At 44.0% G+C, this 18,789-nt stretch overlaps 1 protein-coding gene across 2 annotated transcripts; it reads right to left on the minus strand.

Moving 5' to 3' along the window:
• Positions 1-13,613: 13,613 nt before the first annotated feature.
• LOC143551920 (putative receptor-like protein kinase At1g80640) lies at positions 13,614-16,625 on the minus strand. 2 transcript variants are annotated; one of them, XM_077042271.1, is made up of 10 exons: positions 16,430-16,625; positions 15,613-15,786; positions 15,111-15,358; positions 14,888-15,020; positions 14,650-14,713; positions 14,466-14,562; positions 14,288-14,387; positions 14,062-14,180; positions 13,882-13,971; positions 13,614-13,802 (listed from the first exon to the last, which is right to left on the minus strand). In XM_077042271.1, exons 1-10 carry the CDS (start codon positions 16,623-16,625, stop codon positions 13,680-13,682), a joined length of 1,344 nt encoding a protein of 447 aa, XP_076898386.1. In that variant the 3' UTR covers positions 13,614-13,679. The 2 variants fall into 2 exon arrangements, with proteins under 2 accessions (XP_076898386.1, XP_076898380.1); XM_077042265.1 differs by having other exon boundaries at positions 15,613-15,789.
• Between the last annotated feature and the right edge of the window lie 2,164 nt (positions 16,626-18,789).

An 18,789-nucleotide genomic window follows, 5' to 3' on the forward strand; every position in this document is an offset into this window, starting at 1 on the left:
TTAGACTAGACGCCTACGGTTGTTGGATAGACCGTATTTGCAACCTGAAGAAACACTAAGTGAACCCACAGGCAGATTATAGATAATCTGGGGGTTAAGTAATGTTTCCCACGGATGAGGTCTAGCAGAGGAGGTTGTTCTTCTGGAGACCTGCAAAACAGACACCGTAAGCTCGTCACTGAGAAGGGGGGGGGGGGGTTCCTCCTTGTGACCACCCTCCGCCGTGAGAATCAGACTAGATTGCTCTGAATATAAGTGTATATTAAGAGATTGCTAGATAAGATTGAGATATCAGATGATGTCCTTACCAATCCAAGGTGTTGGAGTATTTATAGCCGAAGGTAGGTTTCCAAGCAGGTACAGCCGGCTGAATAGTATTCCTGTTCTACCAACAGTGGACTACGCACAGGCCATGCTGGTTGGTGGATAGGTTACGGCCAACAGTAATAAGGTCGGCTGTATACTGTTCCTTTACTGCCGGCTACGCACTGTTCCACCAACTGTAGGCTGCGCACGTCCCATTGTAAGGGTTGGTGAGTAGGCAGCGGCTAATAGTGACAAACAGTACTAGAGGGTGCTCCTCCTCGTATTGTTGTCGGTGAGCTGTCACCCTGTGATTAGTTCATGGGCTGCTCTGGTCATACTGTCTGTTCCGCCCATACCTTATTAGGTATAGTACGAAAGACCTTCCAGAAGCATACGGACTGGCTCATTTAAGCGGGAGTATTCCCGCCTTGCTCATTCCTTCATGTGACAACTGAAGTAACGAATGCCTTGTGCGTGTAGCCTTGCTGTTAGTGCGGGTAGCCTTCCCTGATGGCTTGTATCCGCAGCTGCGGGAACAGGCGGGGTACTTCACCATTGTTAGGCTTTCCCTGCGGGTACAGCTGGCGTACTGCGCGTAAGGTTCTTTGAGCATGGTGGGTCCTGCTGGAGCAGTTGGTCATTGCGCAGACGTCCCTGTTTAAGGTGAGTCTTGCGGGTCCAACTGGGCTCTGCTGGGACCTACCTCTTCAAGTCCCCCCAGTCCAATGTTCTTCTCATGAACTATTAATAAGTGAGGTGAACTTTTGGACTTAGCAAGGGGTTTTGAAAAGGGTTTAGTTTTTCGGTTTTCCGTGGTGATTCATCCCGCGGTTTTCCTGATGTCACGCAGAAATTCCCGACTTTTCTGCTTGATCTTTGGGTGTGAAGCGGGTAGGTTTGTAACCTCCTCGCACGTCAGGAGCGTTGAGTCCCACTTGTGTGGATTCTCCATGGGGTCTTGGTGGTTTTCGACATAGTGATCAATCATGCTAAAACCACCAATTCCATCTTGGAGTTTCAAACAATATAGTTCTCGACGTTCCCGTCGTGCGGGAATGTTATTCACGTTTCCGCAAGCATGGCCCAGAAGATCCTTCTTGGTTTGAATTCCCTGCAGAGTGCCAAGTACGTGAAGGGTTTTGCCTTGACACTGTACCCGCACTCGTCTTACGGTTACTTTACTTCCAAGGTATTCCTGGCGTCAATTCCCTGCATGTGCTAAGTATGTGAAGGGTTTTGCCTTGACACTGTACCCGCATCCGTCTGATGGTTGGTTGCCAGGTTATTCTTGGCTTCAATTCCCTGCGGGTGCTAGGTATGTGAAGGGTTTTGCCTTGACACTGTACCCGCATCCGTCTTACGGTTACTTGATTTCCAAGGTAAGGGGTATTTTCCCGCTCACTTTTGAATCTTTTTGAATTTTGAATTTCGAAATTCGAAGAGTTGGTGGAATGATAGGAACAGTCCAAACATCTGAAACGTCGTGCGATGGTTTCTTCTGACTGTGTCAGGACGTGCAGGAAGTTATGGTGACGTGACAGTACATGGTCATTCCAGACGCTTTTTCAGGCGCGTGGGCGCGATTTTTCCGGCGCGTGGCCGCGAAATTAATGGTATGCGTCCTGTCAACAGCTGTTGCCAGCTTGCTTTTTGCCACGTGTCACAGTTTCATTGCACCTTTGTTTTCTCTCTCCTCCGCATTAATTTCATCGCATTAATTGCGATTAGTATATAAAGGGGGAGAGGGTTCTTTGTAATCCACACTTTCAATCTTCTCTTCATCTTTTAAGCGATTTCCGGCGAATACTCATCCTTTTCAGGCAAGCATTCTCCCGAAATCGTTTTCTTCTTTTCTTCACAAGATGTCGTCTCGAGATGTTGAATCTACAGCCGATGATAAGAGTACTGCTGGCGAGTGCCAGTGTGCTCTGCCTGGCGATCTGTACCGGTATGTCGTCAGGAAGTTCATGCTCGAGTCTCTCGAGCCTGAGTTTCCTGAACCCCATCATACCGTGTACGATGCCCCCAGAGGCAAGATCGGGGTTTATGCAGCATTCTTTGTTTATGGGAATCTTAGGTTCCCATTGACAAAGTTTGTTTACCGTGTCCTTGAGAGGCACGGTGTTCGTTTGACCGAGTTACACCCCATGGCGATCGCCAAGATTCGCCACTTCGAGTGGGTGTGCCGGATACTGGGCGTTGAGCCCTATGTTGACCGCCTGATGACCTTCTATACTTGGAGGTGCATCCAGGGGTGGTACACGTTGTCAACCCGGATTAAGGGTTTAAAGATCTGCGCGACCGAGCGCAGTCTTCGCTCGTGGAAGAGGGAGTTTTTCTTCATATCCGCTCGCGCCATCCCCATTGCCATGAAATTCAAGAACGGGCAAGCACTTCCGAGCCTTCACGCCTCCAACTACCAGGAGGCGGAATGGTTTGCGAAGATATCTCGGGTCCAATCTCCGGTTTACCGGTTTGCGGAGTCCGGGATGGTGATGCTGGGGATGAGCCGAGTGTGGAAGGCTGCCGATGCGCAAAAGATCCCAATCGTCCTCGAATACGGTTCGAACTCTGTTCCTTACGGTATGCCTTTTTCCCTTTTCTTGATCTTGATTTTCTTCTAACTTCTTTCCTTTTTATTTCAGAGGGGAACGACCTGCAGTCGCTCCTAAACCCGCGGGAGGCTGACGGTCCCGCACGGATGGGTACTCGCGCTCTAGATGAGAACGAGTTGCCCATCCTAGAACAAACGGCGGATCGGTTCGTGGAGGTCTATCCGCTAGGCCATGAGATCCTTAGCGCCCGTCGGCCAGGTAAGGCGCTCTTCGACCCTCGACCCCTCAGTGTTGAAACCTCTGCCGGAATTCCTCTAATCGTTTGTTCTGATGAGGAATCCGCATATGGTCCTCCGTTGGTGCGGAAGAAGAAGGCAGCCGGCGGGAAGGGGAAGGAGAAGGCCTCCACTGCCGATCCAGCGCCTCGGTCTGACTCGGAGACCGAGAGCGAAGAGGTGGCGGGGAATCCCGGTGGTGATAAGACCACTGCTCCGGAGGCTGCGACTGTCACCTCCGGAGAGCCCAAGAAGACGACGGTAACCGGCGCAAAGAGGCCGGCTCCATCGGGTTCGTCCCCGCCTCTCCGTACCTTCAGGCTCAAGAAAACCCGTAAGTACCATTTTCTTTTGCTTTTATCTTCATAGCTTAATATCGTTAACACTTATCTTCTTTACGCAGGCGTGGATGTTGACGCATTCCAGGGTGGAGCGCAGAGTGGTACCTCCACGCCAATGACGGTAGGCTTGGTCAGCCTACCTGAGGCGTCGACCCAGGCGCCTGCGCCTGCTTCCGCTGGTTCAGTTGCTCACTCCTTTGAGCCGACTGTTCCAGCCGAGATGACGTCACCGCCGGCAGTGAGTGCGATTTTTACAGCATCTTTCACTGAGCCGGCGGTTACTATTGCTGCGGATTCCGCGGCAGCGACCGCGGCGGCGACCACGGCAGCTGCTACCATGCCCCCGCCATCGGCAACGACGGCCGGTCCATCAGGTACGCATGGGGCTTCCCGCAAATCTTTGCCACCTTCCCATCTGCCTGACCTCTTGGATGGATTTCCTTTGGGTTCAGGTGATGGGTTCGGCGGCTATCGGCCGGTTATTGACCCTACAGGTGCGTAGGGTTCTTCTGGCCCATTTTATACATATATATTTTATCATCTTTTCCTAACTGCTTTGTGTTTTTTGCAGTGTCGGATTCCAATGAAGTGTATGTTCCCCGATGGAACATTCGCCGAGGAACAACCCTTCGCACCCCTGTGGAGTGCGTGGAATGGGCTCGTCACGCTGCTCCCAGTGGTGCGTTGGGGGAAGCCATGGCTAGCTACCAGGAGGGTAGACTAACCAATGAGCTTCGGGTTCTCCTGGCCCGGATGCAGCCGCGCGTCGAGCTGCTTTGTCGTGAAAACGACAAGTTAAAAGCAGCTCGTCTCAAGGAAGTAGCTCAGGCGCGGGCTGTGCGGGAGGAGAACCAAAAACTTGCCGCAGTGGCTGCGGAGAAGGAAAAGGCCTTCAAGGCCCTCGAGGTTGAAGTTCAGGCTCGACTCGAGGCCCGTTCCAAGGCTGCCCAAGCTGTTAAAGAACAGCTTCGGCTGGCTAAGGAAACTGCGAGGAACGCAACCGAGAGGGCCACCAAGGCTGAAGCTATTGCTGAGCCTCTGCGCATGGAGAATGAAGAACTTAAAGCCAAATTAGAGGCTCTCCAGCAGGCTCATGATGCCTTGGCGATGGAAGACGCCAAAAAGCTCCAGGAGATCTTGGACCAGAGGGGGGTGCTTGACCATACTGAGCGGAAGCTAAAGGGCGTCGAAGAGGCTGCGGCTAAAGAAGTGTTGCTTGCCAACCTTAACAAGAGTGAAGCCGAACGCGCCCGTAACGAAGCTCAAGCATCCCTCCAAGAAGCTCTGGCTGCCAAGGAATGGCTTCTTCGAGAAGCGTTGTCTCAGGTAAACTTTCATGTCTTTACGCTCTTCTTTGTAGATAGGGTGTTGACACTTGTATATTTTCTTATGTAGGTTGTGCATCGGGTCTTCTCAGAGACCTCTTACGACGATGCTATGAGCGCAGCCCTCAACGCTTCTCACGAGGATGGGGAACGGGCCGGCTTCCTGCTTGGTCTAGGGTTCGTTGAGAAAGGCGTCCCGCCTTCCAACTTCCCTTTGTATAATGTGGATACTGAAGCTGCTTATGACCAAGCAGTGAACCAGTATGCCGCCTTCCCGCATCCGGTGGTGGAGAAGGTGAATGAAGTCGCTGCTGCTGATGATGGGCTAGCTATCCTTAAGGCTTTCCTTGAACTGCCACGCTCAACTGACGGCGCTGGTCCAAGCGGAAGTGGCCCTGAAGCCTGATCCTGAAGATCCCTTCCCGCTGCTAGGATAGATTTAGTTTGTACAGATTTACTTACTTGTAGGCGGGTAGTTACCCGGCCATTCTTGTAACGAATATTTATGAAATATAAATCTTTGTGCGGCTAAGACCGCTTCTTTCATTGGATTCCTTGCTTTATAAACGTTATATGACTTGCATACTTTAGTTTAAATTAGCAATTTTCCAAGTGTTTTAGAATAAGTTAACCTCTGAACGTGGTAGATAGGTGTGAAGTTTTGCTTCCTCTTCCGTGATTGTGCGGGTAGAACCGTCACTTGCACGTAGTAGGATGGCTAAACTTTACCATCTGACCTGCGTGTAGGTTTTCCTCATCTTTTGAGGATAAGTTAACCTTTGAACGTGGTAAATGATAGGTTGAAGTTTTGCTTCCTTGTTCGTGATTGTGCGGGTAAGACCGTCACTTGCACTTACAAGGATGGCTAAACTTTACTTACATCTGACCTGCGTGTAGGTTTTCCTTATTTTTAGCGTTGTGTTTATGCGGGTTTTGCCGCCTTCCACGCGTAACGACTTACTTCTTCCCCATTTATGCGGTGAATACCGGCACCAGTGTGGGAAGTTCATAAGTATAAAAGGTAAAGTTAACACATTATGAAAGGAGAATCATTTTCATTAGAAGTGGCTCTAGGCCTTTTCTTTACAAGTTTTGGAATTGATCTACATATAACATTTGCGTAATTGAGCTCCATTCCATGTTCTTGGGATGGGAGTGCCATCGAGCCTTTCGAGCCTGTATTCGCCCTTTCCCAGGACTTCTTTGATAATGTATGGCCCTTCCCAAACCGGGGCCAGCTTCCCCGGGCGTTCTTGGTTCGAAGCCTCGTTGTTACGCAATATGTAGTCTCCTATATTGAAGTTGCAGAGTTTTACCCTCGTGTTGTAGTACTTTTGCATTTGTCGCTTGTAGTTCTCTTCACGCGCTGCGGCTAAGTCTCTGCGTTCCTCGGTTAGCATAAGATCCAACCGTCTTTCCGCATCATTGTCTTCTGGCTGAATCAAGACCCTTGGTGAGGGTAAACCAATTTCGACCGGGACCATGGCTTCAGTGCCATAAGTGAGGCTGAACGGGGTTTCTCCCGTACTGGCCTTCTTCAGCGTTCTGTTTGCCCAAAGGACGTGCGGAAGCTCGTCCACCCAGCCGGATCTGTGTTCCAATAGTCTTTTCTTTATGCCTTCGATGATGCTCTTATTTGCTCTTTCCACCTCACCATTACCTTGCGGGTGTGCCACTGAGGTAAAGGTGTGGGTGATTTGTAGTTCTTTCAGCCACTGTTGTAGCTTCTTGTCAGCAAAGTTGGTGCCGTTATCGCTCACCAAATTCTGTGGAAGTCCAAAACGACAAATAATAAATTCCCAAATAAATTTTTTGATGTGTTTCGCGGTTGTTTGGGCTAAAGGTTTTGCTTCTATCCACTTGGTGAAGTAGTCGATGGCTACCACTAGGAACTGAACATTTCCTGCTGCTGTAGGAAATGGGCCTGTCACATCGATGGCCCACTTCTGAAATGGCCATGAAGAAGTGACTGGAACAAGTTCATTCTTCGGGCGGTGCGTGTTGGGTGCGTAAAGCTGGCAAGACCTGCATTTTCTGATGTATGCCAGTGCATCCGTATGCATCCCCGGCCAAAAGTATCCCGCGTTGTTTAGCTTGGCAACAACAGCGCGGGGACCTGCGTGTACTCCACAGATGCCTTCGTGTACTTCCCTTAGGAGGTAGTCAGCATCTTGGTTGTCCACGCATCTTAAGAGTGGGCCAAGAAAGTTACGTCTGTAAAGGATGTCATCAATGAGTTGATAATTCATTGCTTTACAGCGTAGTTTTCTTGCCTGTGTTTTGGACTCCGGTAGTGTACCTGTCGCAAGGTATTTTATTATTGGTGTCATCCACGTTTCCGTGCCTGTTTGGATGACACAAATTTCCTTGTGCGGGACCGATGGTGTCTCGAGGAGTTCAATGCGGATATCCTTTCCTAAGTGGGTGAAGGCTAATGATGCAAGCTTGCTTAACGCATCCGCAGATTTGTTTTCACTTCGCTTGACGTGTATGACTTTGCAGTCATTGAAATCGCGCATAAGGGATTTTGCTTGTGCGAGGTACAGGGCCATTGTGTCGTTCACGGCCGTGTACGTCCCGTTGATTTGATTGGCTACTAATATGGAATCCACATGGGCTTCCAAGTTTTTCACTCCCATCTTACGCGCAATTCTCAGCCCAGCCAGGAATGCTTCATACTCGGCTTCGTTATTCGTACTTGGAAAATCCAGTCGAATAGCGTAAGTGTATTCTTGGCCTGCTGGGTTGGTTAGCTTTAGCCCTGCGCCTGAACCCTCGTTACTGGCTGCTCCATCAGTGTAGAGTCGCCAGACATCATTGATGTCTTGTGCTGGAGAGGGTTGAGCCTCTTCCTGGCACTCTTTTTCCCGCGATGCAGGCACTTCTGCAATAAAGTCGGCCAGAACCTGGCCTTTTATGGCTGGTCTTGGCTTATACTTTATCGCGTATTCCCCCAACTCAATTGCCCATTTGGCTAGGCGTCCCGATAACTCGGGTTTGCCTAGAACGTTTGCAAGTTTGAAGTTTGAGAGAATGGTGATTGGGTGACCCTGGAAATATCGTCTTAGCCTGCGTGAAGCGTGTATTAGTGCTAAGACTAATTTTTCTAGGGTAGAGTACCGGGTTTCTACATCTGTTAGGACACGGCTAACATAGTAGATTGGCATCTGGATGCCTTTTCGTTCTACTAGCAGGACTGCCCCGGTTGCTCTATCAGTTGCGGAGAGGTATAGGATTAATTCCTCTCCCGCTTTTGGTGCTGTCAGCGTTGGGAGTTCGATCAAGCGTGACCGAATCTCCTGAAAAGCTGCTTCCGCTTCAGGTGTCCAGCGGAAGTGCGTTTTCTTTAAACAGTTTCTCAATGTTGACACGAATGGAAACGACCTATCCGCGTGGTTTGCCAAAAAGCGATTAAGTGCCACTAGTCGTCCATTCAGTGTCTGAGCCTGTTTGATGGTAGTAGGTGATTCCATTTTGATAATGGCTTCGACCTTTTCAGGGTTCGTTCTGAAGCCATCTTTAGTGACGATGACCCCCAAGAACTTCCCTTCTTCCATTCCAAAGGCACACTTGCTCGGGTTGAGCTTCATGTTTATCTTCCTGAGCGTGTTGAAAGTTTCTTTTTGTGTCTTTCAACATCACTTCTGGGTCAGGGCTTTTGATGACCAAGTCATCCATGTAGACTTCCAAGTTCCTCCCAATTTGGGAATGAAACTCTTTGTCCATCAGGCGTTGGTATGTGGACCCGGCATTCTTAAGTCCGAATGGCATCATTTGATAACAAAATGTGCCATCGGGCGTCCGAAAAGCGGTTTTGTCCTGATCATCAACGGCCATGTGGATTTGATGATAACCCTTATACGCGTCCAGGAAGCATTTAAGGCGGAATGGTGCCAACGAATCCACCTTAAGATCAATTTCAGGTAACGGATAACAATCTTTGGGGCATGCTTTGTTCAAATACTTGAAATCTATGCACATGCGCCATTGTTTGTCATTCTTCGGTACCATAACGGGATTTGCAACCCAAGTTTGATATCTACTAACGCGTACGATGCCTGCGTCAAGGAGTTCCTTGACTTGGGTTCTACACGCGTTAGTTTGTTCTGGCCCCATTACTCTGCGCTTTTGTACGATCGGCGTGACAGCCGGATCGCATTTGAGCTTATGCTCTGCCTTACTCCGGGGTACACCAGTCATGTCAGCTGGTGTCCACGCGAAGATGTCAGCGTTCCTTTGTAATAAGCGTTTAAGTAAGGTGCGTGTGGGACCAACAATTGTTGGGCCAATGGTGACGGCCTGGTCCGGGTACTTGCCGTTGAAGGCCCATCTTTCTGGTTCGGTGATGGTTGGTTTAGCCATCTTTGGTTTGGGTTTAGATGAGACAGATGCGATGCATACCTGGGGAATGCCGGTGATCATCGCTACACCCTCAGCTGTTGGCCATCCTATCATGCCGTGGACTGAGGATACCACGGCGTTGAATCTTGCCATCCCGTCTCTCCCGAAGAGAATGTCGTACGTGTGGTGTGGCTTCCTCATCACGACAAAGTCCACCTCTTCTGTGCGGGAGTGTCTCCCATCCGTAAGAGTGACGGGGAAAGATAGGATACCCAGGGGGGTGTTTGTGCTGCCATCAAACCCTTCCATCGAGGCGCAGATCGTTTCCAGGCACTCCTTGTCTTCGTCATCTAGCTTGTCGAAGAACTGCCTGTACATCACCGTTGACGAGGCGCCGTTGTCAGCAAGAGTGCGGGAGGTGATGTAGTGCCCCAGCTGGCTCTTAATGATGATAGGGCCTTCTTTGCTGGGTCCTCCTGGCACTCGCGGGAAGCGCACCTCAGCTTCCTTCCACGCACATGGTTCTATCGTTCGCCTTTTTCTTCCTCTCACGTTACCATGAACCATGTTGATGCTGATGTCAACGGGCTTCCTTCCGTTGCCTCGGTACCGGTTGTCGTTCCGTCCTCCCTTCTTGATTGATGCCACCAGGTGTGCCAGTCTTCCATCCTTGACGAATGCTTCAACAATGTCCTTCAAGGATGTACACTCTTCCGTGTCATGACCTTTTGTCCCGTGGAAGTCACAGGATTTGCTCTGATCCGCATTAGGTCGCTGCCGGATCATTGGAGCTTTTGGCCACGGTAGCTTTTCAGTGGCAAATATCTCCGTGACGCTTTTGGTGAGTGGCGTCCACCGGTGCTTTTGGCTTGGAGGGTGCGTGTGATTTCTTCTGCCAACAAGAGGTTGAGAGCTGGATGAGGTGTCAAAGTTTACCCTTGACTGCCAGATACCTAGCTTCCTCTTTTTGTTCTGCCGGGCGATCCGGACATTGTTCTCTCTTGTCCTCTGCGTGTAGAGGTGTGTACTCTGGGGAAGATCCCTTCCCAGTTGCTTTTCTGTCTCGGCAAAGCGCTTTGCCGCCGTCATGATGGCATCCCATGTTGATGGCATGCCATCCTTACCCGTCAATGTGCGGATAAGCTCTGGGTATTCGGCGCCTTGGATGAAAGCGGCGTGAACCAGATCTTCACTTATGTTGCCGAGACTTAGCTTTTTGGAGTTGAAGCGGGTGATGAAGTCTAGTAAAGATTCATCCTCCTCTCTAACGCAGTTGAGGATCGTCCACTGTTCTTCAGTGTATTTCCTCTGTTGGCTGAAGTGTTGGCTGAACTTGTTCTGAAAGTCCGCCCAGTCATATATGTGGTGGACCGGTAAACGATCGAACCATGCCCTGGCCGCTCCGACCAGAGTCATCTGGAACATGTAACACCACGTGGGTTCCGTCCAGTTGCTGACGGTAGCCCCCGCAATGAACCTGTTCAAATGGTCATCTGGGTCGGATAGACCATCATAAGTGCCAATGTTGGACATTTGTTTGGCACTTCTTGGGGCGATTGCTTCCGCAATGTCCCTTGCGAATTTTGACTTTCCTGCATTTGTAGCAGTTGGTCTAAAGGTTTTGGAGAAGTCACGCGGGTTTCTCTCCGCATTTGTTGGTTTAAACGCTTCCCCAAAATTCATTTTTGGTTGGAAGTCCGTTTCCTTACGCTTCCCTTTCGCCTTATGGCGAGGGTTTGCGTCGGTATCGGATTCTTCCCTCTCGTCGTCTGAGTACTCGCACTCACTGTTCATATTTAGGTGTTGGCGAGTACTGCCGAATTCGTCAGCCTGTTGAACTGAACGCAAGCGTTCATCCAATTCAGCTTGGAACTCTCTTTGACGTGCTTCGGCCCACGCCTTCACTTGATCTAGTGTTTGGCGAGGGACCCTTGTTCGTTTTTCCAACTGGGCATCAGTGAACCCCAGTGGAATGTTTACTGCACTTGCCCCGGCTTGGGTAGCCGGGGTAGTGTTCGTAAGATTTGTATAACCGCCGGTGTTCCCAGTTACTGGGGTTGTGGTCACCGGGGTTTCTTGGTCACTTACTGGTCTTGGGACCGGAGTAACGTTAACCATTTCTTCAGAAACTTTGAAAAGACTAAGAATTAGTTCTAGCTTTTTATGCACGGATGGCGCCAATGAAGAAACACTAAGTGAACCCACAGGCAGATTATAGATAATCTGGGGGTTAAGTAATGTTTCCCACGGATGAGGTCTAGCAGAGGAGGTTGTTCTTCTGGAGACCTGCAAAACAGACACCGTAAGCTCGTCACTGAGAAGGGGGGGGGGGGTTCCTCCTTGTGACCACCCTCCGGCGTGAGAATCAGACTAGATTGCTCTGAATATAAGTGTATATTAAGAGATTGCTAGATAAGATTGAGATATCAGATGATGTCCTTACCATTCCAAGGTGTTGGAGTATTTATAGCCGAAGGTAGGTTTCCAAGCAGGTACAGCCGGCTGAATAGTATTCCTGTTCTACCAACAGTGGACTACGCACAGGCCATGCTGGTTGGTGGATAGGTTACGGCCAACAGTAATAAGGTCGGCTGTATACTGTTCCTTTACTGCCGGCTACGCACTGTTCCACCAACTGTAGGCTGCGCACGTCCCATTGTAAGGGTTGGTGAGTAGGCAGCGGCTAATAGTGACAAACAGTACTAGAGGGTGCTCCTCCTCGTATTGTTGTCGGTGAGCTGTCACCCTGTGATTAGTTCATGGGCTGCTCTGGTCAAACTGTCTGTTCCGCCCATACCTTATTAGGTATAGTACGAAAGACCTTCCAGAAGCATACGGACTGGCTCATTTAAGCGGGAGTATTCCCGCCTTGCTCATTCCTTCATGTGACAACTGAAGTAACGAATGCCTTGTGCGTGTAGCCTTGCTGTTAGTGCGGGTAGCCTTCCCTGATGGCTTGTATCCGCAGCTGCGGGAACAGGCGGGGTACTTCACCATTGTTAGGCTTTCCCTGCGGGTACAGCTAGCGTACTGCGCGTAAGGTTCTTTGAGCATGGTGGGTCCTGCTGGAGCAGTTGGTCATTGCGCAGACGTCCCTGTTTAAGGTGAGTCTTGCTGGTCCAACTGGGCTCTGCTGGGACCTACCTCTTCAAAAGTGGACAAAACTACACACAATGTTCACAAAAGACAACTTAGACTAGACGCCTACGGTTGTTGGATAGACCGTATTTGCAACCGTAGAAGGTCAAGAGCATTTGCTCGGGTTTTGTGTTGCGTCTATAAACGGAAGCATTTTGAAACCATTTTTCTGACCCCTTTTACTATAAATATACATATATACTCTAAATAGTTTATCAGCAATACAAAATAAGTATTTGTCATCACCTACTTTGGGTTCACGCCTTCTTCATCTATGCCGCCGCGATCGTTTGACAACTGCTAACCGTCACGGCCCTTTTACCATTGGGCCATATTTGTTGGTCTTCTTTCTCCTATTCACTTTTCTAATGTTCAAGCTTTTATTTTTTTATATATATTATTTTAAAAGATTACATCATTCTCTCATTTTGATTAGACTATGTGTTGTGGATGGGATTTTACAGCCACTCAACGTCATCATCACGTAGGAAATAAGGCTTTGAAGCCCCTCTCTATAAAACTGGGTTGTGGTTTAAAGCCCTCTTTACTATTTTTATTTTATTTTATAATATATAAATATATGTGTGTTTGTATCCATGTATGAGAGAGAGAGAGAAGCAAAACCTGGCCCCACCACTTTCTCATTACCGACCCCACCCTCGTGTCGGCCCCAGCGTAACCCCAGTGCTGTGTCTGGGTGATAAAGCCCCCAAACCCGCCCCTCATGCAGCCCATACCGTGTGGTCTTACAAGAAAGTGTTGCATAGAAATTAGAATATATAAGTTAGAATCATTTCATCATGTAGAACTAACAAGAGTGAACATGATAGTTTGGTCAACCATGGTACATTTATGAGCTGGGTTCCTAGGCCCAAGCCCATTTAACTATTAGCAAGTAGCAGCCACTGGCCCAAGTGGGTTGATGTTAATTTCTTGTACTTGCTTTCAACCTCAACTCATCTATCACAATGTCCGAAAACAACCCAAACACAAAATCTAACCACAAATGCACAAAGTACATTTTCAAACACTAAATCTGGTGACAACTTTTGAATCAAATCATGTGATACCAAACCAAACATGATAACATGGAGCTTTCATTTTCACCCATAAATTCAAGAATTTAATTACTACTTCAAATTCACATAATGAGTAGGATGTTTTGATGGTCCTTTTATAAAAGAAATAACACAAGAACCTTGTACTCACTTCTTTTTACATTAAATGATAAACTCATGTACATTGTACTTCCTGTTCCAAAACTAATCATGAACCCACCCTTCATAAACGATCTCCCACCTAGATTTTATGTTTTGTAGTCGGCCCGAAAAGTACAACCATACAAGCGCACGCTACAACCACAAAACAAGAACCAAAAAGACTTAAATTCAAAGACTTTTAAGCTCTTAATGACCCTCCAAGATCAACGGGTACAAGTGGAATAAACGAATGCAATACGTCTGTGATCAACGGTCTGTAGCTCGGTTCGGGTTGCACACAAAGCACGGCCACAGCAGCAACCTATTACATAAGTGTATGATTTGATCAACGATTTATTAAATAGAAAATAGATTTAACATAAAAAAAATATTGTACTAACTTGATATAAATGCTTCAAATCCATTGTATCTCTAATCACGGGATCAACAATGTTTGGAAGCTTTGACCGGTCTGTTAGCTGAGGCATTGCCTGTTTATGAAACGAGCATTTTAAAAACTTGTTTATTTAACTTTATAAAAAAATGAGTTATGATTGTATAAATAATGATAAAACGCGTACCCATGTGACGATAGATTGAAATAAAGACGGTGACATTTTCTCCACCGGTTTTCTCCCGATTAGAAGCTCGAGAAGTATTACTCCAAACGCATATACATCACTTTTATCCGTGAGTTTACCTGTGAAATCTAACTATGTTAAATGAATCTTTAACAAAATGTATTAATAATAATAATAAATATAATACAACACAATTTTTGGGACTTTAATACGTATTATAGCGTACCTTCGGAAAGGTATTCGGGAGCCAAATAACCAGAAGCGCCCGAAAGCTTAACTTTGTTATTGGCATGGAGCTCGGTGGTAGCAAGTGCAAAATTAGAAATCTGAAATAAGTTAAATACAATAAGTAAATTGATTTCAAATCAATGCATGTTTGATTCTTGTTATATAAAGGATCTTACTTTAGCATTGAAATTGGAATCTAGCAAAATGTTTGATGATTTTAGATCTCTATGAATCACAGTAGGGTTGCATCTTTCATGAAGATATTCTAGTCCACTGTTAAATAAAATAATAATCCATATAATTTTATAAAAAGGATAATTATGCAAGATTATAAAACTGCTGATTATTATAGTATTATACCGAGCAATATCAAGTGCGACTTTCATTCTCCGATGCCAGGTTAACGCTGTTCCGTGTGACGGTCCTAATGTATGACATTAACACAAATGGAAATAATTTAGCATTAGATTTTGTGTGCATATGTGTAAAATGTAAAAGGAGAAAAAGTAAAAAAGCAACCATCTTTTAAGAAGAAAGCAACCAACTTTACAAATTACCAAAAGTGTGGCTTTTAAGTTTTAACTTAAAGAAAATTTACCATGCAATTGTGACTCCAAAGAACCTTGATGCATCATTTCATAGACCAAAAACAGGGTGTCATCGTGCACGCAATAACCCAAAAGATTGATGATATTTTGATGCTTGAGTTTACCTAACCAATCTACTTCATTCTGCAAGCATAACACACAAGTTAACTGGCAAGATTAAGTAATGAATTAATGATGCAAACAATAAGTTTATAATCTATCAACAAAATTGACCTCGAATCCTTTCTGCGCATCGGGTTCTCGGCCATGGAGTCGTTTTACCGCCGCAATAAAATGATCATTAAACCGAGCTTTGTACACATTCCCAGATGACTCCATTCGGACGATATTATCTTCATGAAAGTAGTTAGTTGCAGGCTTTAACCACTCGTAGTCAATATCAGTAACTGAGCCTTTTCTACCGGTGATTCTTGGAGTGAATTTATCCAAGATTGGGCCTAATGACAACCCTTTTGAAGCATCTGTATGAATAAAGTAAATTATTATTATTATTATTATTATTATTATTATTATTATTATTATTATTATTATTATTATTTATGCTTTTTTAGATAAAAGCACTGTAAAATTAAATAAGTTATCGAAAGGATCCAATTACAATAGAGAGGCAGGTAAATGGGCAACAAACTGAGCCGCAACCCCCTTTTGAATGGCAAATCCGATTCTACTGAAAATAATACTGTTATTTTAAGTAAAAAGTAGAAGTTAAAAATACCTTGGGTTTTTGTGTTTTTCATTGTATTGAGAGGTTGTGAATGCTTTTGCCTGAAGATCCAAAAACAGAACAAGAACAGCAAGGTTCCAGCAAGGAGAGTTGAGGCAATAATGAGAGCAACAAGAATCTTTTTGTTCAAATCCTCATGGTGAATCACTTTGATCTCTGACACTCCTGCTTCACCAAAGAGTTAAAGAAAGCAATCTTTTAGCAAAAGCAAAACTGGTATCACAAGCATACCCCTTTAAGCTTTGGGTCAGTCAAATTTCAAATAAAGATCCATACAATAAAAAGGTATCACAGATTCACATCATCAAAGGTCAAAAAAACATAAGTTCATTGTTATTAACTCATTGAGGCATTTCATCAAACACCTAGACTGCATTAAACACATTTAATATTCGCCTTTCACTTTACTGGAATTTTAACAGACCAGTATCATTTACTCACAAAGACAACATGAAACTCATGTAAAAAGACACCATCATCAAAAAATCAAAAACTTTAATCCAGTTTCACTGAGGCATTTCATCGAACACCTAGACTGCATTTAACACATTTAATATTCACCTTCCACTCTCCCAGAATTTTAACAGAGTACCATTTACAGCTCACAAAGACACATAAAACTCATGTAAAAAGACACCCAGCATCAAAAGGTCAAAAACTTTAATCCATTTTCGCTGAGGCATTTCATCGAACACCTAGACTGCATTAAACAAATTAAACATTTTCTTCACTTTACCGGAATTTCAACAAAAGGGTATCATTTACCAGTCACAAACACAAATCATAATGCATATTAAAGCCAGTTTACCAGGAGAATTAGCTTGATTTTCAGTGGGAATTTGAGAAAAAGGTGGTTTTTTCTCAGTCGGAAGAACAGGGTCTGCAACAGAGGGAAGAGGTGGGTATGTTCTGGCAGCATTGATTGGGATTAACACTAGAGGTAAACAAGAGAAGACCCAGATGGGAATTATTATCCAGTTGTTGAAATGAAGATTAAGATTCATTTTGTGTAAGTTGGTGACAGTATTCAAGAATGTTGAAGGAAGAAACAAGAGAAGGATATGTTGTGTTTGGTGTTGATTGTATGTGTTTTTAACTTTTGAATAGAATATTATATTGTATACCCTGTTTATTTGCTATATCTTCATCTTCTTTTTCTTGTATTTTTTTTGTTTGTATCTATAGTTTGCATATCTATATTGCACCGTCTTATAATAATAATAATAATAATAATAATAATAAATAAATAAATAAATAAAGCTAAAAAGAGGGTACAAGAAACTTAACTGGGTTTTATTGCACTGGGCTCTTAGACGACAGGTTTTCTATAAAACAAAAGATGGTGGGTCTGAGCTATCCAGCGCTGTCTATGATCACGAACGTATAAAGTTATTTTTTGCTATCGGGTCACTCCTGGTATCAGAATTTTGTTCGTTGGCCGTTTAAGAAAAAAATTGAAGTTGAGTGCTACCTTCAATTTTATAAGGGGGTGTTTGGTGAGATTCTAAAAACTGATTATTTGTTTATTAAAAAACAAAAGGTGTCCGGCAAACAAAAATTGATGTGTATTGAAAAACTTCAAAATAAAGCTTTTTTAAACTGTTTTTGTTTTTCAAAAAGCAAATAAACAGTTTTAAGCTCACCCAAACATCCCGTAATTATGTTCCATAAAACTATAGCAATTTAACCAATAAAATCTTTTTTTAATTCTCATCAGCAATGATTGTTATGAGGATAGGCGAAGCTACTTGTTAAGTACTTAAGTTTATAATAAAGTAAAATTTATGAGTGTAATTTATAAGAACTAATAGTATAAATTATTATCTATCAATAATTCAATATGTTATACATACATTATTAAAGTTTAACTAAGCATTTCATCTCATTTTAAATTATTATTTACATATTGGTTCTTATTTTGTATAGTTTTATTTGTACCTATCTTGATAAAGTAAAAACATGTTGAATTTACAAATAATTATAGTCAAATGGTTTATACACAAGAACTAATATGATTGTAGTATTGAGTAGCATCAATTATTCAAAATCCGTGTGTTTATGATTGATATCATTTAATATGTATTATTTAATAAATTAACATAAGCAAACTTAACAAAGCCACTTATGTGTTTTAAAATAGAGTTAATATATAGATCTATTTTGTGTCTATGATTGATATCATTGAAATATAGTTCGCTTCTTCAAACAGTATTTATTTTTTATTCTTTTATTTTTATTTTTATTTGTATATATAATTTGTGTATTTTTTATATATCGGGAAGTGGGAGCTATGAAACTTTTATTTGTATCGAGACATATATAGATTTAATTAAAGTTTATCCTTAGAATATAAACTAACATAAAAACGCACACAGATTAATCACATATATTTTGGTATTTGGCACAGGAAAAACTCTAGTTTTTTAAATTTCTTTATATAAAAATATACACTTCTATAAAATTAAACCGTTAAGGCTTCAAAAGACTCCTGATAAAGGGATAAAAATCTAAAATATTTCCTTAAACCTTTAACTAAAATATGTGGAGACTTTAGGCCGAAAAAGAGAAATCATTTCTCCTTTTTCGTATAATATTATTATTAGGTTGAAGCCAAAAAGGGGCAGGAGGTTGCCGAAAAAGTAGGGTAGGTGGAGGGCAAAACGGGCAATTACTTTATTTTTGGGCAATGGGGAATCATGTGGAGGTTATTAAAAGATGCACAAGAAAGGTTTGAAAAGGCATGAAAATGACAATTTTACCCTTCTGATTTTTCAATGTTTGTGGGGCACAAGTACCACAAGGGGCTAGCAATAGCATAGAGCGGTTCCAGATTTGACGGTATCTAAATTGGACCAAATTATTACTTTATTAGTCTCATCCAAATAATAACAACACTCAAGTAAGCAAGCTTTAGCTTTTTTAAAACAAATGATTTTATTTTTGAATTATGGTATACTTTTTGGTAACTAAAGTTATTGCTAAATAGAAATGCCCTTTTTGGCCTTTTACTCGTATAGTTTCTATTGATGATTGTTTAAATTACCAATGGGTATGACGTATTACTGGAAATAACTTATTGCAAAATATGTATTAGGTTTGGAAAAGAGGAGTTAAGAAATTTATCAGTATCGTAATAAAATGATTGAAACCAAATAGGTAGATCAGTTC

Source organism: Bidens hawaiensis, unplaced genomic scaffold (assembly GCF_021521415.1).
Source record: "Bidens hawaiensis isolate Kalapana, Puna unplaced genomic scaffold, B.hawaiensis_p1.1 tig00001016_1, whole genome shotgun sequence".
NCBI lineage: Eukaryota > Viridiplantae > Streptophyta > Magnoliopsida > Asterales > Asteraceae > Bidens > Bidens hawaiensis.